At 52.0% G+C, this 27,169-nt stretch overlaps 12 protein-coding genes across 13 annotated transcripts; 4 read left to right on the forward strand and 8 right to left on the reverse strand.

The window, feature by feature from the left end:
* Positions 1 to 166: 166 nt before the first annotated feature.
* HMPREF1120_03258 (alpha-N-arabinofuranosidase) lies at positions 167 to 2,087 on the forward strand (the record flags this gene model as incomplete). The annotated part of the gene is made up of 3 exons (XM_009157317.1): positions 167 to 306; positions 407 to 490; positions 671 to 2,087. The coding sequence occupies 3 exons, from the start codon at positions 167 to 169 to the stop codon at positions 2,085 to 2,087; spliced, it is 1,641 nt and encodes a 546-aa protein (XP_009155565.1).
* Positions 2,088 to 2,194: 107 nt separating this feature from the next.
* Positions 2,195 to 4,036, reverse strand: HMPREF1120_03259 (maleylacetate reductase). Its single transcript, XM_009157318.1, has one exon. The coding sequence runs from the start codon at positions 3,892 to 3,894 to the stop codon at positions 2,473 to 2,475; it is 1,422 nt and encodes a 473-aa protein (XP_009155566.1). The 5' UTR covers positions 3,895 to 4,036; the 3' UTR covers positions 2,195 to 2,472.
* A 239-nt stretch (positions 4,037 to 4,275) lies between these two features.
* Positions 4,276 to 7,392, reverse strand: HMPREF1120_03260 (3-phytase). The gene is made up of 3 exons (XM_009157319.1): positions 6,800 to 7,392; positions 5,278 to 6,746; positions 4,276 to 5,207 (listed from the first exon to the last, which is right to left on the reverse strand). Exons 2-3 carry the CDS (start codon positions 6,147 to 6,149, stop codon positions 4,439 to 4,441), a joined length of 1,641 nt encoding a protein of 546 aa, XP_009155567.1. The 5' UTR covers positions 6,150 to 6,746; positions 6,800 to 7,392; the 3' UTR covers positions 4,276 to 4,438.
* HMPREF1120_03261 lies at positions 6,505 to 13,354 on the forward strand. 2 transcript variants are annotated; one of them, XM_009157321.1, is made up of 4 exons: positions 6,505 to 7,581; positions 7,665 to 10,005; positions 10,075 to 12,074; positions 12,152 to 13,354. In XM_009157321.1, the coding sequence occupies exon 2, from the start codon at positions 7,666 to 7,668 to the stop codon at positions 8,923 to 8,925; it is 1,260 nt and encodes a 419-aa protein (XP_009155569.1). In that variant the 5' UTR covers positions 6,505 to 7,581; position 7,665; the 3' UTR covers positions 8,926 to 10,005; positions 10,075 to 12,074; positions 12,152 to 13,354. The 2 variants fall into 2 exon arrangements, with proteins under 2 accessions (XP_009155569.1, XP_009155568.1); XM_009157320.1 differs by having other exon boundaries at positions 6,505 to 10,005.
* Positions 8,353 to 10,954, reverse strand: HMPREF1120_03262 (aldehyde dehydrogenase (NAD+)). The gene is made up of 4 exons (XM_009157322.1): positions 10,556 to 10,954; positions 10,430 to 10,499; positions 9,917 to 10,350; positions 8,353 to 9,866 (listed from the first exon to the last, which is right to left on the reverse strand). The coding sequence occupies exons 1-4, from the start codon at positions 10,601 to 10,603 to the stop codon at positions 8,952 to 8,954; spliced, it is 1,467 nt and encodes a 488-aa protein (XP_009155570.1). The 5' UTR covers positions 10,604 to 10,954; the 3' UTR covers positions 8,353 to 8,951.
* HMPREF1120_03263 (beta-carotene 15,15'-monooxygenase) lies at positions 11,031 to 13,383 on the reverse strand. Its single transcript, XM_009157323.1, has 2 exons — positions 12,101 to 13,383; positions 11,031 to 11,990 (listed from the first exon to the last, which is right to left on the reverse strand). The coding sequence occupies exons 1-2, from the start codon at positions 13,020 to 13,022 to the stop codon at positions 11,182 to 11,184; spliced, it is 1,731 nt and encodes a 576-aa protein (XP_009155571.1). The 5' UTR covers positions 13,023 to 13,383; the 3' UTR covers positions 11,031 to 11,181.
* A 213-nt stretch (positions 13,384 to 13,596) lies between these two features.
* On the reverse strand, positions 13,597 to 15,564 carry HMPREF1120_03264 (uncharacterized protein). Its single transcript, XM_009157324.1, has 3 exons — positions 14,878 to 15,564; positions 14,674 to 14,741; positions 13,597 to 14,594 (listed from the first exon to the last, which is right to left on the reverse strand). Exons 1-3 carry the CDS (start codon positions 14,945 to 14,947, stop codon positions 13,845 to 13,847), a joined length of 888 nt encoding a protein of 295 aa, XP_009155572.1. The 5' UTR covers positions 14,948 to 15,564; the 3' UTR covers positions 13,597 to 13,844.
* A 155-nt stretch (positions 15,565 to 15,719) lies between these two features.
* On the reverse strand, positions 15,720 to 17,273 carry HMPREF1120_03265 (uncharacterized protein). Its single transcript, XM_009157325.1, has 3 exons — positions 16,323 to 17,273; positions 16,156 to 16,260; positions 15,720 to 16,097 (listed from the first exon to the last, which is right to left on the reverse strand). The coding sequence occupies exons 1-3, from the start codon at positions 16,657 to 16,659 to the stop codon at positions 15,988 to 15,990; spliced, it is 552 nt and encodes a 183-aa protein (XP_009155573.1). The 5' UTR covers positions 16,660 to 17,273; the 3' UTR covers positions 15,720 to 15,987.
* Positions 17,274 to 18,198: 925 nt separating this feature from the next.
* On the reverse strand, positions 18,199 to 19,155 carry HMPREF1120_03266 (ketoreductase; the record flags this gene model as incomplete). The annotated part of the gene is made up of 2 exons (XM_009157326.1): positions 18,199 to 19,029; positions 19,093 to 19,155. 2 exons carry the CDS (start codon positions 19,153 to 19,155, stop codon positions 18,199 to 18,201), a joined length of 894 nt encoding a protein of 297 aa, XP_009155574.1.
* A 611-nt stretch (positions 19,156 to 19,766) lies between these two features.
* HMPREF1120_03267 (Ras-like protein Rab-14) lies at positions 19,767 to 20,606 on the reverse strand (the record flags this gene model as incomplete). The annotated part of the gene is made up of 2 exons (XM_009157327.1): positions 19,767 to 20,485; positions 20,534 to 20,606. 2 exons carry the CDS (start codon positions 20,604 to 20,606, stop codon positions 19,767 to 19,769), a joined length of 792 nt encoding a protein of 263 aa, XP_009155575.1.
* A 659-nt stretch (positions 20,607 to 21,265) lies between these two features.
* HMPREF1120_03268 (uncharacterized protein) lies at positions 21,266 to 23,602 on the forward strand (the record flags this gene model as incomplete). The annotated part of the gene is made up of 2 exons (XM_009157328.1): positions 21,266 to 21,278; positions 21,330 to 23,602. The coding sequence occupies 2 exons, from the start codon at positions 21,266 to 21,268 to the stop codon at positions 23,600 to 23,602; spliced, it is 2,286 nt and encodes a 761-aa protein (XP_009155576.1).
* Positions 23,603 to 24,157: 555 nt separating this feature from the next.
* HMPREF1120_03269 (dolichyl-phosphate-mannose-protein mannosyltransferase) lies at positions 24,158 to 26,571 on the forward strand (the record flags this gene model as incomplete). Its single annotated transcript, XM_009157329.1, has 4 exons — positions 24,158 to 24,304; positions 24,358 to 24,491; positions 24,547 to 25,859; positions 25,910 to 26,571. 4 exons carry the CDS (start codon positions 24,158 to 24,160, stop codon positions 26,569 to 26,571), a joined length of 2,256 nt encoding a protein of 751 aa, XP_009155577.1.
* Positions 26,572 to 27,169: the final 598 nt, after the last annotated feature.

Here is a 27,169-nt window from a genome sequence, read left to right on the forward strand (position 1 = left end):
CCAGATCTACTTCTGAGGATATTCTTCCTACTTCGGCCAGACCTTTGGAATACGAACGCTTCGTTCCGGTCCTCCTATCGAGTCTACTTCCAAATATATCGTTTTTCAACCTCGTCTGTTCTTTATTCGTGACTCGGGGCTCCTAACGCGGTCAACTGGCAACACCATGCCGACCACAACCTCGATTTATGCTTTGCTGATCTCCTTCCTAACATACTGTGCTGTATCCTTTGCACAGACAAGCACCGCCACCGCAAATGCCGCAACATACACGAATCCCATCCTCAATAGCGTTGGGGCAGATCCGTGAGTTTGAATGCCATGTTTCCACCCGCCTCCCGCATTATTCAAACTTGGGACAAGACACAAAATACTATTATTATTGACTGAGATGATTATATGGCAGATGGGTTATCCGGCACGAGGGCTACTACTACATGACCTACACGACGAATGACAACATCACCATTTTGAGAAGCAGCGTTCTCACGTAAGTTTCTGCGCTTTCCTCCCCATGCTCTCAGAGGAATGTCACGGCACTGCCTCTTCTTCCACTGAGCTGGAGCCTGAGGTTTCTCCTTGCCATTCATACTCCTTTTCTCCCAATTTCCCCGTTCATGGCCTCCATGTCCGGGTCTCGTCTCCAGTATCTAACCCTCTTTGCCTTCAGAGACTGGAACAACGCCGATGTCAAACTGGCATTTCTCCCACCCACAAATACAAGCTACAGCTACGACCTCTGGGCGCCCGAACTACACCTGATCAACGAACTATGGTACATCATCTTCACGGCGGACGTGGACGCCGACAGCCCGCCACCCGACGAAGACATGCTGTGCGACTTTACCTGTCCGGCCGTCAACCACCGCATGTTCGTATTGGAGTCGTCAACCTCCGACCCATGGACCAGCACCTACGCCATGAAAGCAGAGCTGAACACGTACGACCAATTCGCCATTGATGGAACATACTTTATTTTGCCTCTGAATAGTACTACTGCCGGCGACACAAATCCTGTGCCATTCCAAATCTACCACATCTACTCATGCTGGGAATCCACATACACATCCTGGCCCAGCATGCTATGCATAACACGCATGTCGGACCCCTGGACCGTAAGTTCGTCCCTATCCGAACGCGCCGTCATATCCCGGCCCGACCAGCCATGGGAAAAGACACCCTACAACCGCACCATCAACGAGCGTCTCTCATCCAACGAAGGACCTGAACAATTGACGAATCCGACCACGGGCCAACAGTTTGTGATTTATTCGGCGGCACGAAGCGATAACAGGAATTACTGTCTCGGACGGCTGGAGTTGGTTGCAGGCAAGGATCCAATGGATGCAGGGTCGTGGATCAAGGATACCGCGGGTTGTGTGTTTTATGAGAATCCAGAACAGGAAGTATATGGGGTGGGTCATGCGAGTTTTACGACGTCCCCTGATGGCAATGAGGATTGGATCGTCTATCATGGTATGAAAGACTATGAGAATGGGTGGAGTGCTAGGACTATTAGGACCCAGAAGTTCACTTGGGATGAAGGGACGGGTGTCCCCTTGTTTCCGAGGCCGGGAGTGGGGCCGTTTGAGGTTCCTAGTGGGCAGGAGGGTGGCGGGAGTGGTAGCAGTGGAAGCGGTAGTGGTACGGGGACTGAGACTGGAAGTGGTGGTGGCAGTGGTAGGAGTAGTGGTAGTTCTACTGGGAGTGCAAGTGCAAGTGGAATTGAATCAATCAGTGGTTCACAGGGTGCAACAGCAACAGCAACAGCAACAACGAGCACAAACTCCTATCCAAATTGGAGTCCGAGTCCGGGTTCAACTTCGACGGGACAGGCAGGTTGGAGCAACGGATATCAAACACAGACAGAAACTGAGTCGCGACCTCCTCCTCCTGCTGCTACGGCGCCCTCGATACGCACAGAGACAGCACCAGCCCCGCCGTCGGTTCAAACAGTATCGGCATCTGCATTTGCATCTCCAGCTACGTCCGTCGAGCCTTATGCATCGCGGAAGGGCTCTAGTCCCCAAAATGGCTGGCAGAGCAGGACTAGATTTAGCGGTACGGCAGTTTCTACTTGGGTTTGAGCGGCAAGACATCAGAATCAAAAGGTCACGCATCACGCATCACGAATTAAGTACTATCATATATGCATGCTAGGGAATGCTGAGGGGATACATTTACATTTAAGTGCAGGAATTTGGACAAGGTCCACGGGTTCACACTGAACTTATGATCCTAGGTAGTAGACCAAACCAAGGTAAACAGCAGGCTGAGTTGGCATAATCTTTTTGCTTAGGGAGAATATCTGGCCGGCCGCTTGGCATACGGGACTGTTTGTACAATATCAATCCAGCTTGGTCTCAATAGCATAGCGTCACTCCCGCATAGCTCTGTCTCGACATCTCGCCATCATCTCTGTGTCGTTGACCACCTCGTCGATGAGGTATCAGACACGCATCAAGTATCTACCTAATACAACCCCTCGACCAATTTCTTGACGGATTTCAACGTCTCTTCATCCTGTTGACTCTGCTCCTTGCCAGGGATCAGGCCGCCGGTTGCTCTCTGGCAAATAATATCGATCTGGTCCCTACCCACACCCTTTTCAGTCAAAGTAGTTTTGAGGCCCAAGTCGTCAACCAGACCCAAGATCCTATCACCGACACGATCGGCATCTTTCACATCATCTCCGGACCTCGATTCGCCGAGATACGGCAAGATGGCGGCAATGGCCTCGGCGTTCGCTTTATCCTGACGAGCCTTAAGCTTGACGACATGGCCCAACGTCAAACAAGATGTAATGCCATGCGGGATGCCATAGGGACTACCGAGCGCGTAGCCCAGGGTATGAGACAGACCTAGACCGCCCTTGAGGTTCTGGCCGAAGAAGCCCAGACTGCCATATGCAGCGAGGAACAGACCCGTAATCACGTCCTCGTTAGTCGGGTCGGCTTTGTATTTGGGAAGCAGGCGGAACAACTCAGCCAGAGCGTTGAGAGACACCAAGCGTGCGGGAATCCACGTCGCAAGAGGATGATACTGGGTTTCAACGGCGTGGTCGAGGGCGCGGATCCCCGTCGACAAGAACAGTGACTGTGGTGTGTGCAAGCCAAACTTGGGGTCGTAGAAGATATAGCTGGGGTAAATGTTGGGGTGGGCAAGGCCCGTCTTGACCCCGTCGCTCTTGGTGTATCCGGCCATAGCGGTGCATTCGGCCGCGGACAGGGTGGTCGGAATTGCAATGTGTCGTAGCCATTTACCTTTGCCTTGCCCCGTTTCGCTCGTCTTCTCGTGCACGCGATATACAATCGCCTTGGCGCTGTCGATCGGACTGCCGCCGCCCACGCTGATGATGGTGTCGATCGTGGAGTCGCGTTCCACTTGTGCCGTCGCCTCGTCTAGCTGTGCGACCGGTGCGTGTTCCTTGATCTCGCTGAAAGTGCCGGCGTGGTGTTTGGCCGTCAGTAGTTCCTCGAGTTCCTGGATCAGTATCGTCTTGGTTGCCAGAGATCGCCCTGTCACAATGAATGCTTTGGATGTCTCGGAGTTCGGAAGAACAGACAAGATGTGCTTCTTCACCGCGTCAGGCCCGTAGTATAGCCCCTTGAGCTGGTTGGGCTGATATAGCCCTGTGAGCGGGTGGGGCAACGCTGGTGACGATGTTGTCGAGGACGAAGCAGAGGATGCCATGGTGGATGTATGTGTGTGGACTGATCTGGCACAACCTGGATGTATGGCTGGTATAAGCCTATGGTTTAATGCAACTGGTGACTTGGGTCCGGTAAAGAAAAGACTATGGTGGTGAATTAGCTGTGGCGTGGTGTTAATCCGGACGATTGATCTTTGGATGCTGTTGCGGAGGTCTGTTGCGGCTCGTAACGGTCGCAGCATATATATATGCCTTTGAATAGGTGCATGTATCGGTATAACTGTAGTCCACCAAATGGATACAAAGCGTCCTTATTACAAATCCTAGTGATTTCGATGAGTATTGGTCAATTTCCCAGTCTGAATGATTAGTAGTACAGAGTTCTTGAAAGGAGTGGTGCTGAGAAACACCGTCGCGCATCGGGAATTCCGACTTTGCTGATGTCAGCATCTCCTCCGATTGGCGTCATCGACTGCGAGAGTCCGAAGCTGGTCCCCGCACGAGGCTGAGTGGGAGAGATTTGTCAGCAATTAATGCTGGCAGCCTTGTCGGTCGCCTGCAAAAAGCCACAATGTGTTAATGTATCCTTCGAATCGCCAAAAGTGCGCATCTACTGCCAGTAGTCACTCAGTACAAAAGAATGTATTGGACGTGGTCTGTTGTCTGTATATATCTCAGATTATCGGTGCTATTACCATGTATTAGGTCGCATGACACCCTTGTCGCTCGTCAAGTTGCCATAGCTCCTTTCCCTTTTCGCTTACATCTTCTGTCGCTTCTCATCGCTCACGACGATGTGTCGCTTCCGCTAAAGATTGTCCCGTCATAGTCAGTGCCATTGTTAGGGTAGTCGATCGTGTAGTTTCCGAAGCAGGCATATTGATAGTTGCTGAGATCGTACGCTCCCGACTGACTCTTGATGAACGAGTTGAGCGGACACAGCCCGTCGGTTCTGTTCCCACAATAGCCACCTCGGATAGTCGACAACGGCAAGATCCCGTTGTTCAGTCGCATGCGAACAAATTTGTGCGTCGCGTTGTTCGAATCATAACCGTATTGCGTCGGATAGTATTGTGTACGAGCTGACTGTGGAGCAGGGTCCGCACTGCCACACCCGACCACTTCTGTCACCAAACGAGCTGCGAACGGCGTGAGATGCGATAAGATAAAGTGACGGTTAGGATCCGGTGGATAGTCGGTGAGCGAAGGTGGATCGCGGAAGTAATCCACCGAGGCGGCTGTCAGAACAGAGATGAGGATGTCGTCGTGCGAGAAGTCGGCATAGAATTTCTGGTCCAGCGGAAAATCGTGAGTATTGTTGGTAATGCTGCTGTTGACGCTTGAGTTGGAGGAGGTGATATACTGGTGGGTCAGTCGAGCTAAGAGTTCTTGAAGATATCCGATTCCTTGCGCACGGCCTGTCGGATTGCCCCAGGCGTAGTCATAGTAGTACTCCTGATCGAGGGTTAACTCAAAGCCAGCCCATTCATTCTCCGTGAAAAGAGTGCAGAAGTCGGATTGCCCGAGATAGTTTGTCTCATAGGCACAGATGCTCCTAGAGGACAAGTTAGCATGTGCCGCAAACCCGCTCGGTTGTGGGTGGGGGTAGAGGATAGATAACATACTGCATGGCATAGGTGTCGTTGATGGTCAGATTGAAGCCTGCTGGCACATAGTCTGCCAGCCGATCGCGGGCATCATTCAGGTATTTCGGCAAGTATGACAACAAGTCATAATCGCCGATGTAACCAATCTCATCCACTCCTTCGTTGGTGCAGCTATCGTACGACGCCAGTGTGTTGTTCTCTGTTCCGCCTTCAGGGATGATGACCAAGTCAAAAGCGCTGGTGGCGTTGGTCAGCTTGAAGTCCGGTTCCTCCTGGTACGAGGGACCAAAAAATCCCAAGGCCCAATTTATCTCCGTATTCTCGATGCGTGATTGCGAGGTCGTTCTCAACACAGGCTTTGGTCTGGCTGTTCCGTTCGGAAAGCTAGCATTGTAAGCCAACTGTCCAACTGATGCATTGAACAATGTCCGGCCATATCGCTGCCAGAAGGTGACTCCTGACTGGAACAGTTGCGAGGCGCCAGTCCCCACCAGATAGCTTTCACCCATCTGGTATTGGTACGAGTTCAAGAAGCTGAGAGGCCCGGTGAATTGGTCAGATGAGTTGGCCTGGGTCCAGTTGAAAACCTTTTCCGCAAAGTTCTCATTGTTGGCCCCGTCATCGAAGCCGCTTGTGGGAAAACGGGCTCCATGGCGCTGTAGAAGGTGGACCTGCTCGACCTGACATCCATCTGGCAAACCAGTGTCGTTCACTCCGAAAAAGTTCTCTGCGTTATCTGCATATGGAGTGATCTGACCCCAATATTGTTGCACGACGTGGAGATCGGTGAGAGGTTCGGAGGAAGCGCTCACCAGTCTACGCTGTCTTGGAACGGGCGTTGAGCTTACCAGGGCAGGCAGCAAAGTCAAAAGACTCAGGTGGGAGTACATTTTGAAGGAACCGTCGCTCAGACCCTGGGAAACAGGCCTGGTACTAGAAAGTCTATACCTGGGCCGGGAGAGCCCGAGTACCTTTGTACTTTCGAACAGGGCTCCGGGTCCATGGTAGGGACCTCCGAGAATTGCGAGAGTGACGACAGTGGTTGTGAAGCTATGCAAGCTTGCATGGAGAACGAAGCTCTACCACGAATGAGGACATTCCCAACCATGATATCCTGGCGGGGTCCTATGGGTCGGCGGGGAGAGCTATGGACACTTGAACGTATCGCGTGACCAGTTACCACGATCGAGCAACCGACGGGTAGATTGGCCTGAATAGTCTTGGGATCTTTCTGTTAGACGTACCGGACGCTGGTGTTTTCTATTATCAAGTCAATGGGGCTTCTCAGTTGAAGCTTGTCAAGAACAAGCAGCCACGGCTGAGAGGCAGAAATCGAGGTCCTATCTCCGACGATCATCATCCCCACATTCTCATCATGTCATAAGGTCGTACCAACTACCGTACCCAGTTTCAGAACTGCTCGAGGCAGCAAGCAGATGGGCACATACAGCTCACGGTAGACTTCAGCACTAAACTGTGTGAGATGTCTTGGAGCAGTTAGTTAGCGATCTGGGAGACCGACCAGATTAGGTGGTAGTACAAATCTGACTGGAGTATCGACGAGATGTGGTCGTAATGTCTCTTTCACTGGGGATCAGGGCTTTTTCAGGGCGCCGACTTTTGCAAATCGCCAGTTGACCCAGAAAGAATCGCATGATTGTTAGCTTCACCTCGATGTTTGACCTGTTATTCATCTTGCCTGCCTTGAGGAGGTCCTTTGTACAACCTCATCGGTAGTACCACGTGGCCATACAACAGTATTGTCCGACTCTTGGTAGGAGTAATCGCTCCATAGATTATGACTATCATCCTACAGTCATGAGATGTAGTTGGAAGGGCCGCTTCCAAGCACACCTCGTGTGTGGAAACTCCCGGCTGTCTGACAACGAACGTTTCATGCACGACATATTGCAAGATCGGGGCGGCCAGAGCCGCCATGGTAGAGATCGGACGGGACGATAGAGAAGTTGGGTTATCGTTGCAAGAATCAGCCGTCCGATCTGAGAAATGCAGGCGATAGAACATGGTGTGCTTGGTTGAGAAATGGCTAACAAAGTGAGAAGGCGAGCGCAGCAAATGAAGCCCTGCCACGAAGCTCGCTTTGATGCTCAACTGCGGCCGCATCTGCAACTTGCAACTACAGCGACAGTGCAACGGCTAATTCCCATCCCAGCATCTCACCAATTTCCATCTTCCTGCTGTTTGTCTCGTTGTCCACGGTCATGCGTTCCGTCTGGCTGTCGCTTTCTTCCTATTCTCGCATGCCACGCTTCTCAATCTTTGGGTCGCAAGCTCCAGACTAGACACTGTCGGCGCAACCCGGTGCGTCCACGGTTGCCCTCACTTGTAGGGCAAACCTGTCTTTGCCTTTTCCGCCGGCGATGCGTTGTTTTGACTACTAGTAGCATGGATTCTCGAGCAGACACGTTGTCGGGCCGCTTCGGGGAACAATGGGCATTCCTGTCGCACCCTCCGCGCAATACAACTAGTCAGGCGAGATCCCTCCCACCATCGTCGAGTTACCTACGAAGCGACCGGAGCAATGTCTCGCCCCTACCGACTGCGCTTCACTTCCAACACTTGAATGCCTCCCGTTCCAGCCTGGCCAGAAATGGGCAGACGTCGTCAATTGGTGGCAACAGTTCGACCACCATCCCCTCACAACCCGTGGTTGTTAGAGTCCATTCCGCCGATGCTTCCATCCAGATCCATCCCACCAGCCGCCCGCAAAGACCGAAGGGCAAGATGAGCATGGACAATCAGCTCCCACCGATCCAGGAGTATAGCATACAGGGAATTTTGGCGGCCGTTGATGAAGAGATTGAAGACAGTGTCAATGCAATCTCCGAGATTCTGGGCAGGAGCCGGCTGGTTCTGGCGGACCAACATGATAGTCATCTCCCGCCCCAGGGCGAGATCAGAGCCACGGGCAATTCTCTCCAGGCAGTGGCGGAAGCAAGCTCGAGCAATGAAAGATTGGCGGCAGCCGACGATGTCTTGATATTGAGGGAGGATGCGAGCCTTGTCGAGGGTAGCCACGCGGGTTCCGCTGCATATGGTCTTCTCGAGAGGCTTCAAACCGTGCCACGCAATCGGCGGATGAGGAGCGATGTGCCGACAGAGACTGTGGCCAGGCCCGCTTCTAGCACTGTGCGCAACAATTCTGCACCTGCTGTGCTCGCCGAAGAGCCCCCAGTTGCCGGAGAGCATAACGGGACTTCTCATCCTGAACCCTTACATGGTCCTCGACAGTTGCTCAGAGATCAGCCGGCTGATCACGAAGCCGGGGAGGCTCCATCTAGAGTGACAAATGCGGTGGTCTCGGAAACTTATCTTTCTGCTGGCGCCAACGCGGCCACGGTGTCTGATCCTCCTGTTGTTTCCGAAGGAGGCCGTCACTATGTTTTATACAGCTATGATCACGCCAATATTTTCGAAACTCCGATATCTTCAGCTCCGGCCTGCCGAACGAGCTTCCTCCGAAGGCTTCAGTCTCTGATACCGAGCGGGGAACTGCATGCTCTGACCACTTGGGTCCACGGTCGCAGCAGCCCGGTGGTTACTGCAGAATCTCAATTGAGAGACATCCTGGCGAGGCAGCAGCGCAGAGATCTGTTGCAAGGCGACATGCAACCTGGACATGAGGATGCTGAAATGTACTCTTGATGACATTGTTCTATGATAATGAACACCTATGGTTTTATTTTGATCATCACAGTCTTGGTTTCGAGGAAATTGTTCAGACTGAACCCAAATCCTTCTCTTCCCACTCCACTGCTCTTGAAGCCGCCAAATGGCATGTCTTTGGCGACAAAAGGACTCGTGCAGTTGACTCCCACGGTGCCCGCTTCCAGCGCTTTGGCGAAGCGCATCGCTCGGTTGATGTCCCGGGTGTACACGGCGGCGTAGAGCCCGAACTCACTGTCATTTGCTTTGGCAGACACTTCCTCTTCGGTTTTGAAGGTGTTGATATTTACCACCGGTCCAAAGATCTCTTCCTTCATGATCGTTGCATCTTCTCGTGTTCTTAAGAAGACGGTGGGCGGCACGAAGTAGCCTTTCTGAGCTTTATCGGGCAAACCAGCAAGTTCGGGCGTGCCACCCAAGACCAGCTCCCCAGACTCTTTTCCTGCCGAGATGTATTTGTGGACGGTCTCGTATTGGGCGGCGTCTGCCTGAGGTCCGTGTGTCGTTGCAGGATCGAGAGGATCACCTGGGGAAATGGCAGCAATTTTGGCCTTGAACGCCTCCACGAACATGTCGGCGATGCTCTCTTGGACATAAATTCTGCTATTCGCCATGCACACCTGCCCGCTATTCCATTGAACACTGGTCTGTGTCTCGGCAACCGCGTCATCGAGATCGCAGTCTTCGAAAACGATGGCTGGTGATTTGCCTCCCAGCTCAAGGATGACATGTTTCAGATTGGACTTTGCAGCTGCAGTCTGGATCAGGCGGCCGGTACGGCACGATCCAGTAAAGCTGATTGCTCGGACATCCATATGAGAAGATAGGATTGCGCCAGAAGTCTGACCATGGCCGGAAATAACGTTGAGCACGCCTGGGGGGAATTCAGCCTTCTCTACCAAAGTCGCAAACTTGGCCGACTACGGCATCTGTCAGCCAGGATGCTTCACACTCTTCTGTCTGGACTTACGGTCAAAGGGGCCTTCTCACTGCTCTTGAGGACAACCGTATTTCCTGCTGCTAGCGCTGGAGCCACCTTGTTCCCAACAAACACCAATGGTAAGTTCCATGGAATGATGGCAGCCACCACTCCGTACGGTTGCTTGAATGTCATGTTGACGAAACCAGGCGTGTTGAGACTGGTCACCCCCTGGACATCGTAGCCTGCTTCAGCGTAGTGGTCGAAAGAGCTTGCTGCCGTATAGTTGTCGAAGTACGTCGAGACTGGTCGTCCCATGGACATGGCGTCGAGGGCGGCGAGCTCCTTTCCATTTTCGCGAAGGAGAGCTGCCAGCTTTTTCAGAAACGTGCCTCTTTCATCCGGGGAGAGGGCCGACCATGATGGGAATGCTGCTTTGGCGGCAGCGACAGCCGCATCAGTGTCTCTTTCGCTTGCTTCGTGCACTGGTATACCGCGTTAGTTCGAGGAATGCTCAACACGCAAGAAAATCAACTAGCATTCTGACAACCGTGGTAAACGTACCTTCAGCAACAACTTCCCTGGTCGTGGGATTTCTGATCGGAAAGGTTTGCCCATTCGATGATTCAACAAACTGTGGTGGACTAGCGTCAGTATATCTGTCGGCACTCGCGCCGTCATTGCACGCACCTTGCCGTGGATGAACAACCTGGTTTCTATCTTTTCAATGGAGCCCATCTTGAGAGGTTGCAGCAAAGTTCGCGGTGTATGTTAGCTTGGTCGCGAGACTCTCGCACGATCCTAGCGATGTTTGGCGACACTTATGAAGGTCTACTGTAATCAGGCAGACAACTGCCGAGCATGCCACGACCGGTGATCCCGCGCTGGCGACATTATTACAGATTCGGCAGGTCCTTAAATTTCTGGCTCGAGGCTCCATTTTGCGACGGTGGGGGTTGGAGGGGCCAGACCGAACGGGAGCCGAATATGGGGCTGCTCATGAGGCTGAGGCCGCTGCCAAACAACCATTGTTGCTCCATGCACGAAATCATACACAGCTGACAGTAAGGCAGTTTGAAGGGATCCAGGAGTCTTCAGGTCACTCTCCGCGACGATGGAGTCACACGGACTATAAGTCGAGAAGCGGCCTACCAATCGGCCATCAGCCGGAAGAAATAGTTAGCAATGAGCCACAGCTGACTGTGAAAACTGCCAAATGATGTCTCCACAACACTCCTGAACTGCCATAACAACAAGCAACTACTGTAATATACATTGTGCATTGCGGACAATGTCCTCGCCGCTCGCTGGCGACTTCATTCGCCATGTGCTGAACCTCCATTGACCTGAGTGGTCCCGTTTAATGCGTGTACCTCTCCGACTAGGCCATTTTGCGCCTCCATATGTCGCTGCCGAACCTGCCAAGGTAGTGGCTCTCTTGCAGGTTGAGCAGGGCCAACATCACCGGTTTCCGACCGCCTTCGTTGCCATTCGGCAATGTCTCTCTGGTCGACGAAATTGCCATGTAAACCCAACCTCAGCTTGAAAGGCAAGTGAATGACGGCCAACGGCCCCTTAGCCACATGCAGTGCATCAAAGATGACGATATCATTACGGAGCACGTCGAGATGGTTGAGCAGGGCGATGATATACCCTTCTCCCTCCTTGCCGTTTTCCTTTGGTATAAAAGTCGGTTCCTGGAAGGTGGCCTTGGGACCGGTGAAAAAGACATCCTCGGTCCTGTCATCCCAGCTATAATGGCCCAAGCAGTTGAAGAGACCTCCGGCGGGCGAACCACACTTGGCAAAGTCGTAAGGCTTGGTTGGATCGACTTTGGCCTGCCAGAAGTGGTTGTACTTCTTGGTCACGTATCGATCATCAATGCGAGAGAATTCCCCGTTGGTCATCCACCTCTCTGCTGGAGTGACTCGTGTGCCCGACTTGGCCTTGGGATCGAATATCCAGCGACAAGTGGGACTTTGCAGTTGATTGCGTTTGGCGAGAGGCGCTTCTTTCTCGTTGACGGGCGGGAAGAAGAAGAAGACGTTGCCATCGGCCACTGTTAGGTCAAAGACGATGTGGCCGTCGTCGTTCTCATAGCAGCCTGCAGTATGGCCATGAAAAGCTAATCGAATCAAAAGGGTACGGTAGTCAGCATATGCCATGCCGTCTATTGCCAGACAATAGACAGAAGGATAAGATTTGGATGGTATGTCTCAGGATAGTTTCACTCACCATTATCTGCTCGAAACCAAACAATGTCCTCTGACTTCGCACCTCTTCTAGGCACAACACCGTACCACTGATCCTCATTGGGATCCCATGCCCAATGGTTACCACCTTTTTGCAGCGTATCCATCGAAGTCCATTTGATCGGCGTCAAAGGGAGAACAAGGTAATTTTCACTAATGCCACAATCATGAATCATACCACAGAAGGGAGCCTTGTACCAAGTTTCCTCGACTTTGCGTCCGGCTCTGTCAATGGTCCATACCACAATATCGTTCGATCCATCATGTCCGTTTCCGCCCGCCTCATAAGCGAAGCAGATCATCTCGCCCGTGTCCGGGTCGAATTTCGGATGTGCAGTGAAAGTAGGCGTCAAGATCTGCCCTTCAAAGTCATACCGTCCAATAGTCTCGAGTGTCACTGGGTCCATGATGAAGGGCGGACCATCCTCCTTCGAAGCCAGCAATACACCTCTCCAGAAAGTGATGTTGGTGTTTGCCGCGGTGCGAATGACTCCCTTCACGGTCTCGTTGTCCGTGTAGGGGTTGCGGTATCGTCCAAACAGGGCTTTGCGAGCCGCAGTTTCGGCCTGGTATCGTTCCGTCCGCACGTACCGCTGCTTGAAGTCCGCGTGGCCGTTCTGGATTCGAATCGCCGTCACGCTCCCGTCGCCATTGAAGTGGATGTCGTCTTCGAATATGGGCGGGAACCGGTGGTCCGGCTGGACGCGGTAGAATGTCCCGTTGATCTCGGGCGGGATCAGTCCGTCGACTTCGAGGTCGATGATGTCGCCTTCAAGTCGGGATGGGAGGTTGAAGCCCGAAAAGACGCCTGTCTCCGGAAATTTGGTCTGGTCGGAGGACTTTTTGCCGTTGATGTAGTTGGGACCCGGGGCAATTTGCGCCGCGAGGTCGTAGATGTGTGCCATCTTGGTTCTCTTCTGTCTCTATTCTTGGGGTTTTGGGGAGCGGTGCGGTTGCTACTGGGTATTGGTTTTCAGTTCTTCAGAAAACATAATCTGTTTGTACAGGCACAGTGCAACCGGAGGACCGAGATGTGATGTTGGTTTTCTGCTCCTTGATCCATGCATTGAAACGGTAGGCGTTACCTTATTCTAGACCATAATCTGCATTCTTTGACCACTAGTATTCCCTACCTATTCACATGCCAGTGGGAAGCAACTATAGTACATAGTACTGTATGGGTGCTTCGGCATCTGAGCATCTGTTTATCTGCCGAAATGGGGAAAAGAGAAGAAGGAAAAGGCCGTTTCGCTTCGTCGATCCAGAGGAAGGAAAATCCATTATCGAAATTCGGGTTGGCCACCTGAGGCTACTATTTGCTTGTGGTCCTGTACCTGCGCGAGGGGAGGTGGTCGCTTCTCCACATCTGGCCACCCTCCGGGGTAGGTGCATAAATTCAATACTACTACAGTCCGTTCAAGTTGTGTGGACGTGCTGAATCTCGGGTCGTTGAAGCTGGGGTAAACACTAGACTGATCACGGCAAGACATAGGATAGGCATTGAATGTGCATGTTCACTTTTACCATGTGATTAATTGTGCAGTGAATGAGACCTGTTTCTGGGTGGGATTGAGTATGTATGCGATCATTGTTGATGGCCGAGCATGAGATACCCTCCTACATGTACGGTATCTTCCAGAGAGAGTACCTGTATTGACCGAGGCAACATCAGAAACTGGTCGGCACAATGACACCTCCGGATGCGCTTCCCAAGGATAATTATTCAATCAAGCAGGCGTGCTGTCCGCTATCTCTCCAGTTTGTGCCACGACCTTTTCCGGAGCTGCGGGAGAAGTAACCGTATTTTGCTGCGGCTGCTCTTTCTCCTTCTGCTGCAGATCTTTCGGCAAAGCCAAACTCAACGGCGGCAAAGCCGTGCTCGGATCCTGACCATAATGGGGAGCCCTCAAATCATCATCCTTGACATTATGCCCTGTGACAGGATGCGCATAATGGAAAGGCACAACACGGGTGTCGGGCCACAACATTCTCTTGTCCTCATCGATCAATTCATCGGGACCCATGGGATCATCAGGATACGTAGTAGTCGGCCAAGGGACATAGTTTTTCTTGGTGTGAGCCCAGCCCCTTTCGAAATCGGCGTGCCAGAATGGGAAGTATCGGTACCGAAAGGGTTTCCACACCCCGTCTTCCTTGATATATTCATTTTCGTACAGTCCTCCTTCCCACCACTGCGCATGGCCTCGGGGGTGTTCTTCCTGGATGCTTTGATGGGTGCCGGCGCTCATGAGGGCCCGGATTCGTGCCCATGCATGTGTCCCTGAAGCGTCAACGTCCACTATGTCCTGCATCATTGGGTGGTCCAGGAGGAACCCGTACACGGGTCCGTTGCGGTCTTTGACGAAGTAGTGCGCGAATCGCCCTATGTAGAGTCGCCGAATGCCTTCTTTGCCCCGGTATCGCGCGCCGAGGAACTCGACGTATGCGTCTGGATGGTTGGAGAACATGTCGACGACCTGGAGGGTGAAAACACGGTAAGAATGAGAGAGAATAGAGATGAAAACTCTGCTGGTAAGTGGACGGGAAATGACTTACTTCTTGGTAGAGGCATTTGTCGAGATAATACCCGTATTTGAAATGCACTTTGCGGATCTCGGCTTCATCTGTAAGTGACAAGTCAACAAACGGTCGTCTCTTGCCCTGTGCAGTCGACATCCGATTTCCCGGGTGGCCTTCTGCCAGTACTTTGCGTAGCCCTTATGTCCCGGCCCTAAGGTGAGTGATTTCGCTTTACCATACCTTCGACTTTTTGAAGTTTGACATGAAGCCTCTGCACTTCCTGCTTGAGCTCGGCGAGTTCTGATTCCATGTTTACTGTCTGGGCCCTTTGGGTTCGATGGGGATTCAAAAAGTGCAGTCACGATCCAACCTTTGGATCCAGGGGCACTAAGAGTAGCGGAAATGCTTGCTTTTTGTATGTGATGTGACACCAATGAGCAGAACGGTACCTACCTCGGACTGCCCCATGAAGCCAGTCTCCTTGAAGACCATAGTCACACTAGCCAGCCCGTGCAGCTGTGCTTGTAAGAGCCATTTCCTCCCTTGGCCATTATACCCTCCAGGTCAGGATCGCAGGGATTCTCCGCACTCGACTTGTCTGCTGCTGTCCCAGGGTCCAATGGCCTCGTGGCTGCAGCGTCCGAAAGCAGCAAATGCCCCATCATGGAAATCGGTTGATATGCAGACCTTGGAGTTGCCACTGGCTCATTTTGCATTGGTCTGCGGCAAAGGACCCCATGAAGCTGTAGCATACAAGAGCGTTCGGCAGTGAGTGTGCACGCGTGGTGTAACGCTTTGAAAGGTTAGCATGCAGTGATGTCGATGGAGGCACATTGGTTTGTAAGTAGTATGCGGAGGCCAGCGCGTAGCCTTGTGCCCCGCAAAATAGGTGGGTGCAGGGGAAAGTGGAAACTTGGAGGGGTCAGGCTGAAATACTTGAAGGGCAACTACGGTGAATCATATCACTGGCAATAGCATTGTACTACTACTACCGTGGCACTAGCGGTGGTACTATGAGGAAAATCCGGAGTTTAGTGCGAAATGACGTATTGCAGGAATCATCAGAGATTCTCGCAGCACAGGCACAGAACAGCGGTAAAATGATACCTTAGATACTTGGTAGATACCGTGGACTAGGAGCTGGGATCCAAAGGGTCGGTTCTAACCATAATGCTTCTTTCCAGGTGAGTAAAGGATCATAGATTAAATATTCTTTTGACCTCTGTTCTAACAGAATATATTGCTAGCAAAATGACTGGAAATCATTATGCTCCCAAATGCAGCCACGCAATGCACCCTAATCACTCAGGCTATGATTTCCTAATACAGTTCCGACCAATCCTCCTAAGCTTACACAGCAACTGGCAAGAGCTCGACTTGAGAGCAAGAGCTCGGCACAGGGCCGTACTCGTAGCTGTTCAGCTGGAACAACTGAGGTACACCATGCCACCAATCGCAGGCTGCAAACAATCAGCAATCAGCTCAGGCCTCTTGTCAAGGGGCGGTTGAATCTCTTACCTAGCCAGCCGCCAAAGCTGCTCGAGTTGAATTGAAGACCGGACGAATTGAAGAAGAAGCCCTCAGTAGGCGCTGAAGCAATGCTGATTGTGACCAGGTTCCATTCTACCAGCAGACTTGTTAGCAATGACCCGCTCAAAGCTCTCACAGATATTCAGGCAACTCACGTTGGTAGCCTCCATAACCAATAGTCAGCGGCCAGGGACCGATCTCATTGTTTTCGTATGTGAAAAGCTGTTGAGTGCCGTTGAGATAACCTTCCCATGCCCACGACTGGTTGGATGACAGTCCGGCGTCCCCTAGCCCAGCACCGGTATGATAGGAGTATAACCACAAACCGGTCTTATTGGTGCCGGTGTCCTCATGTGAAGCGTTGACCACTTGCGTCTGGAGATAGTATCTTGAGGGAGGGTCGATTGTCTGTCGACTCTGGAGAATAGGTGATGACAGGGTCGCAGTAACGAGGGAGAGGAGGGCGGCGGTGAGCACTGCTGGGAAGTGCATTATGGCAGGGGTTTCTGGAATCCGAAATGCTTGTGCTTTTTTCCTAGCTAATGCTTGTTGGAGTCTCCTGTATCAGAGGGTTGATGTGTCGAACAGCTTCGTGGATGGAAGAGGCCTTTTTGAAAACGCTTTTGCAATTGTAGGTATGAAGGGGGATCGATTGTATGTAGACTTGAAGTCACGTAGAAGAATGCTTGAGCGGGCAGTGGAAGCAGTATATATCTGATTTAGGGCTCTCGTTCAAGCGGAGCTGAAGTGACTACCTAGGTATATCGTGACGATCGTAAAGGACGATCTTACCTGCTGTGAAGCTAGCCTCTTAATGCCTCGTACCTGACGTGAATCGAAGGGACAAGTTCACAAGCCGGGCAGCGCGATGTCATGCGGGAAAAGGGAAGGCGCAGGCGGTGGGCACACAGCTACGGTAGTAGTACCACTGTAGTGAGTACCGCGTACCCATTTGGAGGGTACAAGTGGGATGGCACTAACCATCACGGCAACGTCGGTAGCTGTCGGCAGCAGTGAAGTACCAAGGAAAGCGGTGAGCTCTCCATTGCGAAGGCGTCAAGGCTTCTCTACAACGTAGGTTGCCAAAAAAACATAGGATGTGCCGGATAGCCATGGAGAAGCGCAGGTGTGGATTGGTGGCTGGTGCTCTGGACCCCGTTAATCGCGGACAACTGCAGCGCAAGTGGCGACGAACCACCCTGAGAGTTTCCGAGCCTCGTTGGCTTTGCCTTTTCTGACAAGGCGTGCACTAATAATAAATTATATCGTTTCTGGGCACATGACCGTTCGGAAGCGAGGCGCTATGGCTTCATGTTCATGACAATTGCTTGTAGTTGCTCCGCTGTGCGACCCTCTCGGAGTATCTACAGTACGTAGCACAGTACCGCTGACGGCCATGGGCTCGGTGTATTTCTTCTGTTGCACAACTCACTTCAAAAAGAAGATTGGAATTATCGAGCTGCATAGCAATGTGCTACCCGAGCTACTTCGTTTTCGTTTTGGCGCATGACTCGTACTCAACAGTCGAGTCGAAGAAAGAAAAGAGAGGCCGCACGAAAAAGATCCACTCAGCCCAACCCGTGTCTGGCTTGCTCCATTCCTACATCATGATCGACGACGGCTCCAAAGTGGTCTGATGGCCATATCCGTGGTAGATAGTAAGTACAATGTTGTACGTATCATAAGGCTCCGCCAGCGTTGACTTACGGGGCGGTTTACACGGTCCTCGAGCCTACCTAAAGTGGCACCCTCGACAAAGGTACCGAAGTGAAGTCACGGAGGAGCCTTTGAGCCTCCACAGAGTGCTTGAAATGAAACTAATAATAGCATCCTGCCAGATACAACGGTACCACTGTACAATTAATGTCTCGCAAGTCAACTTCTTGTGGCGACACTACAACGTTGTACCTAGGAACGTGGTATCTACACGCATGTCTTGTGTCCTCTGAGTTGGACAAGTCGGACCAGTCCGTGCGATAATCCCCTGTACAGGTCCATCCCACTGCTTGGGTCATGTTGCCTTTTGTCCTATCAGGAGCGATCATTGGGGCTGAACACATCGTTCCAGAAAGCCCGGTAGTGATGTGTATTTCCGACTTCGGATATTTGCTCAACCTCTTTGGGAGTCAGCTGGAATGTGAAAGCTCTCAAATAGTCACTCAGTCGTTGCTCGTTCGAACTGGTGGTTATCGGAATCACATCCTGGTCAAGACACCATCTCAGGAGGATCTCTCCAGGACTGACTGCATATTTCTTGGCCAGCGACTCTAACAGTCCATCAAGAGGACCACCCTTGGCACGGACAATAGGTGTCAGGGGCGCATATGCTGACACCCTGATGTCCTTATTCTTGTGGTACGCAAGCAGGTCTCCGTGTTGCAGATATGGATGAAACTCGATCTGGTTGATCGCGGGGCGCACTTTGGCAGTCTCCAAGATAGCATCGAGGTGAGGTTTCAAGAAGTTGCTCACTCCGATACTTTTGGCCTTTCCGGAAGCTAGCACCTGTTCCATGTCCGCCCACTTTTGCTGCAGCAACTTGTTGTCCCCTTTGGCAAAGAATGGAGCATGGATCAGGTACAGGTCGACATATTTCAGTCCTAGCTTCTTTAAACTCCGGTCGATAGCCGCAGGGATATCATCGATATGGGTGTGAACTTTGGTAGTCACGAAGAGCTCCTCTCTCGGAACTTTACTTTGCTTGATGGCATCACCTAGCTCTTCCTCGGTATTGTACATTTCAGCTCCATCGAGATGCCTGTACCCAATCTTGATGGCGGTCTTCGTGGCGTCGATGCACTTCTGGTCTTTGGGAGCTTTGGCATCGGATTTGTACCATGCTGTTCCGACCCCATACCCGATCTGCAGGGGATCCAGTCAATAACCCTGCAATCTCGGAGCGTCACAGTGCCAAATGGGACTTACCCTCGGTATCTTGTGGCCATCGGGCAAGGTTAGATCGGGGATGGAAATCTCTAGTTTGGCCATTGTGGAAAGCGAGCGGACGTAGGAGCGTTGGTACAGGCGGACACCAAAGGGAAAGAGAGGTCGAAAGCAACGGCGGCTGGTACAGCTCAATATATGTGACGGGGACTGAAACATGCAGTTGGGTAGAATATGTAATGGTATTAATTCGTCATCGAGTCGCTGACACGTCGAAGACGTTTGTCGCCGAGTTGCGCAATTCAAGTTGAGGATCGAGCATTGCGGGCGAAATGGACAAATCCGATTGTATGAGTTCCAGTTGGCGGGGTACTTTCGCCTGCGCTTTCGCATTCTTCCGGATTCTCCACAACTTGAAGCGCCGGCTTCCATCCGCAATGCTGAACCGGCGTATGTTTCTGGCGTCTTCGACAGGTGCGCCCGCCAGTGCCAACGACCTGTGCCTGACCACTGACCGCTCCAGTAGTAATAGTGCAGTGTGCGATGCTTCCCAGTCCATCTGCAGTTGTCCAGCGACCGCAAGCAGATCTTGATGGATATGCTGCATAAGCACCTGGGCATGCAGAAGGCGGTGCGCGGCGGTTTCATTGAATGCTCTCCCAGTCTTAAGCCGATCATTGCTATGATGGCGCTTCCCACAAACACCATAGACAGGCTCAGCAGCATCCCCTGCCTTGACCGCTTTTGACCGCATCATTCATTGTAAGGTTGACAGTCTTGGGAGCTTTCCCTTCCTCGCGTCCGGCACCGCTGCCATAGCCTTTGACGCCGCTGCGGCGGTCGTTGAGATCATATTTCCCGGCTTCAATGTTTTGGTATATTCTTTCGGCCACCTCGAGGAATGCCTGCTCGACTCCTTCACCACTTTTGGCACTGGTCTCGACATATTTAACCACGTTCTCCCGGCGGCACCAGTCCTCCGCCTCTTCTTTGGTCACCGCACGCTTGGTGCCGCCGTCAACCCCGGTGCTTTCGGCAGCCAAATCGGATTTGTTGCCTACGAGGATGACAACAATCCCTTCTTCAGCAATTTGCCTTAGGTCGTTCAACCACCCAGTGACTGATTCAAAACTGCTCCTTCGTGTGATGTCGAATACCAACAAAGCGCCAGAGGCACCCCTGAAATAACTCCTCGTGATGCTCTTGTAGGTCTCCTGCCCTGCAGTGTCCCATAAAGACAGTTTCATCTTCTTTTGCTCTGTGGGACTTGTGCGGCTGGCGTCCCCGCTCCTAGGAGCACCGATTCCTAACGAAGCATTGGCGGGAGGGCCGACAGGTACTATTCGCGAACCGAATTCAACACCGATGGTCACATCGTGGGAGGAGGAGAATCTGCCTTCGCATAATCGGATGGTCAAACTAGATTTCCCAGTTCCTTATTCCGTTAGATGGCTGATAAAATCATTCGAAATAGGTTACATACCTGAATCTCCTATGCATACAAGTTTTGCGATATAATTCCAAGGAAGTGCTGGGACGGGCGTGATATTGGGCATGAGCAGGATTGACAATGTACAAAGCCTGATTTAATTGACGGGCGACCGAAGAAAATTCACAGTGAGAGGGAGTGGCTGCGAGTATGTTGAGTTGAAGTACGAAAGCCTGCTGACAACAATGCTGAACACGGAGTGGTAATGGCGAGGCAGATAGTATGACGATGGCAGGTGAATCGAGGGCGCGTGCACATCCGTAATAGTCACCGCTCAGTCTAATAACACTACCACGGCTTTGTATCTCTCATCATCTCTGCAGGCAAGGAAGAGGTCTTTAGGATACTGCCGTACTACCATTATTCCAACCAGCTATTGGTATCTGGTGGCCAGTGCAGCCTAGTAACCATCGCCGTGCCAGTGTGGTGCAAGTCAGCTGGCGACGGCCGTCTGTCGCCTAGGCCCATTATTGTCCGTTTTCCGATCATCCTCGACTTACCACTGCGTCGTCCAACCGCCAACTTCAAACACCGACTGTCGCTCACACTCTGCGCTCACATTTGGCAATACAGCCTCGCAAGAGATAACACTACTTCGGAATATCCGTATCTGCTGTTAACTCTTACAAACTACTCAGTCAAAACCGACGCTCAACACCACGAACCCTCTCATCGCGACAGTCTATAGCGCCTGGGGCGCCGGACTAGTCACTGCCTGCGGGCAGTATGTTCTCTGAATGTACGTTCAGGGTTGCTTGTACCGTAACGAATGTGGCTAACTATTTTCTAGATGCATCCAGGTTCCTCGCACAGTCCCAGTCGCGTATTAGTTTTGCGCCAGCAGAAGAGCGTCGATCTGGCAATGGTCAGGGTGGTCGGCGCCAGAATACAACGTGGAGGTCATCCACCGCCTCTAGGGCACTGAATTCACGCGCACCAAATCCCTACCAGCCAACCTCGTCACAGCTCTCTGGTTTCCCATTTGCTTCCCGTCTGAACCCTCAGCAGGCTCCTCTTTTCTACAGCGCCACGGATGAATTTCGTGAGGACAATGACGAGGAGGAACATGAACGAGAGATTGCCGATTACTACGCACTCCAGCGCTCACGACGGCAATTAGGGGCTAGCGACCTCAAGGCTTCTTCTGAAGCAGGGGATGGAAGTGGATCTAGTTTGAATGGGGCAACAAGCAGCCACAGTGACGAGCACCATGAGCGTATGTTCGGAAGAGGTGGAGGTATCAGAAGCTCATGGCACGGCAATGCACCAAACGTCAGACGCAAAGGACCGGAGCTGGCAGATCTTGCAGAGTCCACAGAATCACACCAGGGACTCGCAGATTCAAACCTTTCCAGAACCCGGATGGTCGATGTTGGTTTGGAAGACACCCTAAGAAGTGAAGAGGACGATGAACCACCGGACGACTTAATGGAGGATCCCCCTTCAGTTCAACAGTTACGGAAGCCTGATCATGCGGTCAAGGATGAGTATGACTCGGAAGAGTCCGAGATGGAGAGCAACCAACAACGACTTCTAGGCCGCTCACGGAACGCCATCAGCCCAGCGGAATCCCGACCAGGCGGTGTGCAACTTGTGATACATCAGCCAAGGCATGACCCCTTCTGGGGTCAAGTCTATCTTCTTTCGCTGGCAGCCATGTGCACGACGTGGTTTCTTGTCTATCTCCATACGCAGTCACCCCGCGCCAATCAACCCTTGGGCGACACCATTTACACCGCCCTGCACGGATCCTTTTACCTGTTAGCGACTTATACCTTTGTAGCGACGTTTCTTTCCTTGTTTTGGCTCGCCGCCCTCCGATCATATGTTCGATATCTGGTCTACGCCATCCTGGTTGCAGTACCAGTAATCCTGTACTCCTTTTCCCTCTATCCGCTCATTTCCAGCTACAAGGGCTCGTGGCACGGCTCCAGTCTCCAGGATACAATGATGAGGTGGACTTCCCTAATCCCGGCGGCGCTGGCGACCCTGTGGATATTAGCAATTTTCAGAGGCAGAATGGCCATGCAGAAAGCCATCTCAATCCTGGAATTTGCGACCAGGATTCTTGCAGCCAACCCAACCCTAGTGCTGGTCGGATTTTCGGTTCTCGGTTTCATCGTCACTTTCACTTGGGCATGGTTGTCTATGTTCACCAGAGTTTTCCTCAGTGGACATCCTTCCACCCGCTCGACCATTAGCAAATTTGTCATCGACACGTCCACCTGGTGGTTAGGGGTTTATTTCATCGTGGTCTATCTTTGGACAATTGCGATCGCTTTTGGAATGCAGCGCACGATCACCTCGGCGACGGTGTCACAATGGTATTTCCATCGTCTGGCAGTGCCGGCTCCCAGTCCTCAAGCCGTTGTTAAAGCCGCCCTCTATCATTCTGCAACGACGCTTTTCGGAACCATATCATTGTACACCGGTTTGAGCCTGCTGGTGAGGCTACCTTTATTGGTGCTGCCCCGACGGCTGACCATGCTTCTGGGGGCCGTGATGTACTCATTCATTCCGAGTCCAATTGTTGTCCTCATCAACCCGCTCACGCTTACATACGCCGCGATTCATTCTCAGCCTTTGAGTATCAGTGCCAGGGGATTATCCCAGATGCATTTCTTGACGCCGAGTGCCCCCAGCACGGCTCTACACCCTCGCACATTTTCCCGTCATCGGCGAAATGATGGATGGACCAGTGACTCGGCGCCCCTTCTGCCATACCGACTGGCCAAGCTTATCCTCCATGCAACCCGAGTTATCATGTCACTTGCCTTGGGATTCGGCGGATGGGTTACCAGCGCGAGATCTTTGAGGATTGACGGGGCCGGCATGCGAGGCAGCCTCTACGCTTACATTGTTGGCCTGATAGCCGGAGCCATCGGCTGGGGCATACTCGGAGCCATGGAGGGTGTTCTCGCATGCATAGTAGATGCAGTGATTGTCTGCTGGGGCACTGAAGTCGGTAGTACTGGCACGGGGGAAGTCAGATATTGCAGGGAGGCAGGAGACTTATTTGGCGACAACGAAGACAGAATCGGAGGACGCGTCAGTCTAGCTTGACGTGAAGACTGCCTGCTAGTCGTGTTGTCGAAGCGTCAAATAACGAATCAAGGTAGTACCTTAGGGTATGACAGCATTCTGAAGTAGAAGCTAGACTCAGCCGTCATATGCGAGTTGTTGAAATGCGCAGTAGTAGATGCGGCGGGAGTTGACTTGTGTCCCTTTTCTCTCCGCCCGGATGGAGCCCGAGCCCCTTTTGACTCCAGCCCGCACGCGCCAAGGGGTCGCTCGCATGTTCAATCGACACGTTGCTCTTTCAGACTGCGCATCTGCCATTCTGCATCCTCGCGGTTCTTTTTAATCGCTTTGTCCTCAAAGACCCTGTGGTCAGAGGACAGTTTTTTTCTTCCCTTGTTCTTTTCTTCCGGATTACCAGTTCATTTAATTCTTGATCCCTTTCGCCGAAACCCTACGTCTTGTAGGCGCGTTCCGGTTACCTCAGCCCCAAGGGCCTTCTTCATTCCGGTTACACGACCCTCGATATTTTCGGCCACATCATCTTCTGCCTTTCATTCAACTGATTTTCACGTCGTTGAACCTCTTCTTGCTCACATCATGGCCGCAAACAGCACCGCCGGCTATGCCACTGGAGCTGGCAGCGACGACGCTGAACTGCGCCGAAGAAATGTTACCAGCTATGAAAATGTCAATGGACAGCATGTCTACAAAGTGGAGGCAGAAGATACCAAGAAGCTCCAAAAAGTGCGTGGGACTGAATTGTCGTTGATATAACCACGAGCTAATTCGCGTTCTAGGCTCCAACCGGTTTTCTCCAGATCCTCGACGAGTGGGAGTGGGTGATCGCGCCGGTCATCTTCACAGCCTTTGCCCTGTTCACGAGGCTGTGGAAGATCGGACTCTCTCCTATTGTCACTTGGGATGAAGCACAGTAAGCAACGACATCGGCAGATTCATCACATTCAATGCTAATCTCTGGTTTCTAGTTTCGGCAAGTTTGGGTCTCATTACCTTAAGCGAGAGTTTTACTTCGATGTCCATCCCCCGCTTGGAAAGATGCTTGTTGGACTATCAGGTTATCTGGCCGGCTACAACGGGTCGTTCGAATTCAAGTCTGGCGAAACATACCCTGAAGATGTTAACTACACCTTTATGCGAATTTTCAACGCCATGTTCGGAGTCGTCACTGTTCCTTTGGCATACTACACGGCAAGGGAGCTGAACTTCCGCCGCCCTGCAGTTTGGCTGGTCACCCTCATGGTCTTGTGCGAAAACTCCTATGCAACCATCTCTCGATTCATCCTCCTCGACTCAATGCTGCTCTGTTTCACATTCACTACCATCCTTTGCTGGGCACGCTTCCACAGATTGCAACATAAGAGCTTCTCTCCGGAATGGTTCTTGTGGCTGTTCTTGACCGGACTCAGTATTGGCTGTGTCTGCAGCGTGAAATGGGTTGGTCTTTTCGCCACGGCTCTTGTTGGTCTCTACACTGCTGAAGACCTGTGGAACAAATTCGGTGATCTGAAGATGCCCAAGACGGAACTCGCCGCTCATGTTGTTACGCGAGTGGTGGGGTTGATTGTTATTCCCATGCTTGTATACATGTTCTCGTTCTACCTCCACTTCCTCATCCTCGAGAATTCAGGCCCTGGCGATGCTCAAATGTCCTCGTTGTTCCAAGCCAATCTGCGCGGAACTGAGGTTGGGAAAGACTCGCCCCTGGAAATCGCTCTGGGCTCCAGGGTGACCATCAAGAATATGGGCTACGGCGGTGGGCTGCTTCACTCGCACGTCCAGACATATCCGGAAGGGAGTGGTCAGCAGCAAGTCACCTGTTACCACCACAAAGACGCCAACAACGACTGGTTCTTCTGGCCAAACAGGAGTCAACCCGAATTCGACCCGGAAGGACCGTTGAGCTTCATTTCTGACAAGCAAGTCCTTCGGCTTATTCATGCCCAAACCGGCCGGAATCTTCACTCCCATACGGTCCCTGCCCCAGTCACCAAATCCGATTGGGAAGTATCTTGTTACGGCAACACAACCGTTGGAGACGAAAAAGACCATTGGCAGGTAGAAGTTGTCAGTGACGCCGCCTCATCTGATCGATCTCGTATACGCACCTTGACAACGGCTTTCAGACTGAAACACGTTGAACTGGGATGTTATCTGCGCGCTGGCACTGTCAATCTGCCTCAATGGGGTTTCAAGCAGATCGAGGTAACATGCACCAAGGCCAACAACCCCCGGGATGTCTACACTCACTGGAATGTGGAGTCTCATGTCAACGAACGACGTAAGTGGATGCAGACCTGTTTTCACCTGCGTAACTAACAAGCTCTACAGTTCCTCCTGGCGACGCCAAAAGCTACCGATCACCATTCTTGAAGGATTTTATTCATCTCAACGTGGCAATGATGACATCCAACAATGCACTCGTCCCTGATCCCGATAAACAAGACGATTTGGCGTCCAAATTCTGGCAATGGCCTATTCTACACGTGGGCCTTAGGATGTGCTCGTGGGACGATCACATCACCAAATACTTCCTTCTCGGTAACCCCATCGTCTACTGGGGTTCAACGGCATCGCTGGGTGTGGCAGCACTTATTGTTGTCTGGTATCTGATCCGATGGCAGAGAGGGTACAATGAGTTGAGCCGGGCCGACATCGACCAGATCCACTATTCTGGAATCTACCCCGTGATCGGTTGGTTCTTGCACTACCTGCCTTTCGTGGTTATGGGACGAGTCACATACGTGCACCATTACTATCCGGCTCTCTATTTCGCCATTTTGGTCGCAGGGTTCTGCCTGGACTGGACTACACAACGACTGAACAAGAAGGTTCGGTGGGGAATCTATATCGCTCTCTATGCTGTTGTGATTGGGCTGTTTGTCTTGTTCAGCCCTATCGTGTTCGGCATGCAAGGGAGCAACCGCAACTACGCATACCTGCGATGGTTCGACCGATGGAGGATCTCCGACGCGCGGATGGGCGAGAAATAAGGGTGTCACAGTGGGCAAACAAAAGATTGACCCTTTTTGAGACGAAATATCTCAATCCGGAAGCATATGTCCCCAGGAAGGAACTAGCCGGTATGGTTTCTTTGACACATTGTAAAACGGACCTTGAATGCTTCTCTTCAGATCTTATCTCCTGGGGTTCAATCTCTACCAAGGAGAGGGGAGGCACAGAAGAGAAAAGTGAATAATGAACATGCAATAGATCTATCTTGGCACGGAGCGGGCCTTGTATTAACCATTTTCCATCCACTCTTCCTTGACACTGCCTTCTAATCACGGCGATGGCGATCAGATCTGGACTAGTAATGTGGACCGGAGTTGGTTCTAATGTGCCGCCGGCCGAAAAATGCGAACATGCCAGCCTATCTGCAAATCGTAACATGGAAGCAGCTCTGATCGACCATACTTCGAGTGGGGAGCTCCAGTTCGTTGTGCGAGTCGTACTAGTATGGCAAAGGACATCTACATATTTCAGATCAAAAGAATCATCCCGTCCACTACCTCTGCGGGACATGTGGGCTGCAAGAAGAAAGTGGTAATGATAATGACGCATCTGATTTTCTCGGAAACACCGACATGC

Source organism: Exophiala dermatitidis (assembly GCF_000230625.1).
Source record: "Exophiala dermatitidis NIH/UT8656 unplaced genomic scaffold supercont1.3, whole genome shotgun sequence".
Lineage (NCBI taxonomy): Eukaryota > Fungi > Ascomycota > Eurotiomycetes > Chaetothyriales > Herpotrichiellaceae > Exophiala > Exophiala dermatitidis.

Coding starts and splice junctions, on each gene's coding strand:
- HMPREF1120_03259 (XM_009157318.1), bottom strand. CDS start 3,894: ATGCTGCGACCGTTACGAGCCGCAACAGACCTCCGCAACAGCATCCAA.
- HMPREF1120_03260 (XM_009157319.1), bottom strand. CDS start 6,149: ATGTACTCCCACCTGAGTCTTTTGACTTTGCTGCCTGCCCTGGTAAGC. Junction 5,208..5,277: donor AACGACACCTATGCCATGCA/GTATGTTATCTA, acceptor CTTGTCCTCTAG/GAGCATCTGTGCCTATGAGA.
- HMPREF1120_03261 (XM_009157320.1), top strand. CDS start 7,303: ATGGCTAACAAAGTGAGAAGGCGAGCGCAGCAAATGAAGCCCTGCCAC.
- HMPREF1120_03262 (XM_009157322.1), bottom strand. CDS start 10,603: ATGGGCTCCATTGAAAAGATAGAAACCAGGTTGTTCATCCACGGCAAG. Junction 10,351..10,429: donor CAGGGAAGTTGTTGCTGAAG/GTACGTTTACCA, acceptor GCGGTATACCAG/TGCACGAAGCAAGCGAAAGA. Junction 9,867..9,916: donor GTGAGAAGGCCCCTTTGACC/GTAAGTCCAGAC, acceptor CAGATGCCGTAG/TCGGCCAAGTTTGCGACTTT.
- HMPREF1120_03263 (XM_009157323.1), bottom strand. CDS start 13,022: ATGGCACACATCTACGACCTCGCGGCGCAAATTGCCCCGGGTCCCAAC. Junction 11,991..12,100: donor TTGGTTTCGAGCAGATAATG/GTGAGTGAAACT, acceptor TGATTCGATTAG/CTTTTCATGGCCATACTGCA.
- HMPREF1120_03264 (XM_009157324.1), bottom strand. CDS start 14,947: ATGGAATCAGAACTCGCCGAGCTCAAGCAGGAAGTGCAGAGGCTTCAT. Junction 14,742..14,877: donor CAAACTTCAAAAAGTCGAAG/GTATGGTAAAGC, acceptor TGTCACTTACAG/ATGAAGCCGAGATCCGCAAA. Junction 14,595..14,673: donor ACAAATGCCTCTACCAAGAA/GTAAGTCATTTC, acceptor TTCACCCTCCAG/GTCGTCGACATGTTCTCCAA.
- HMPREF1120_03265 (XM_009157325.1), bottom strand. CDS start 16,659: ATGCACTTCCCAGCAGTGCTCACCGCCGCCCTCCTCTCCCTCGTTACT. Junction 16,261..16,322: donor TGGTTATGGAGGCTACCAAC/GTGAGTTGCCTG, acceptor GTCTGCTGGTAG/AATGGAACCTGGTCACAATC. Junction 16,098..16,155: donor CAGCTTTGGCGGCTGGCTAG/GTAAGAGATTCA, acceptor GATTGTTTGCAG/CCTGCGATTGGTGGCATGGT.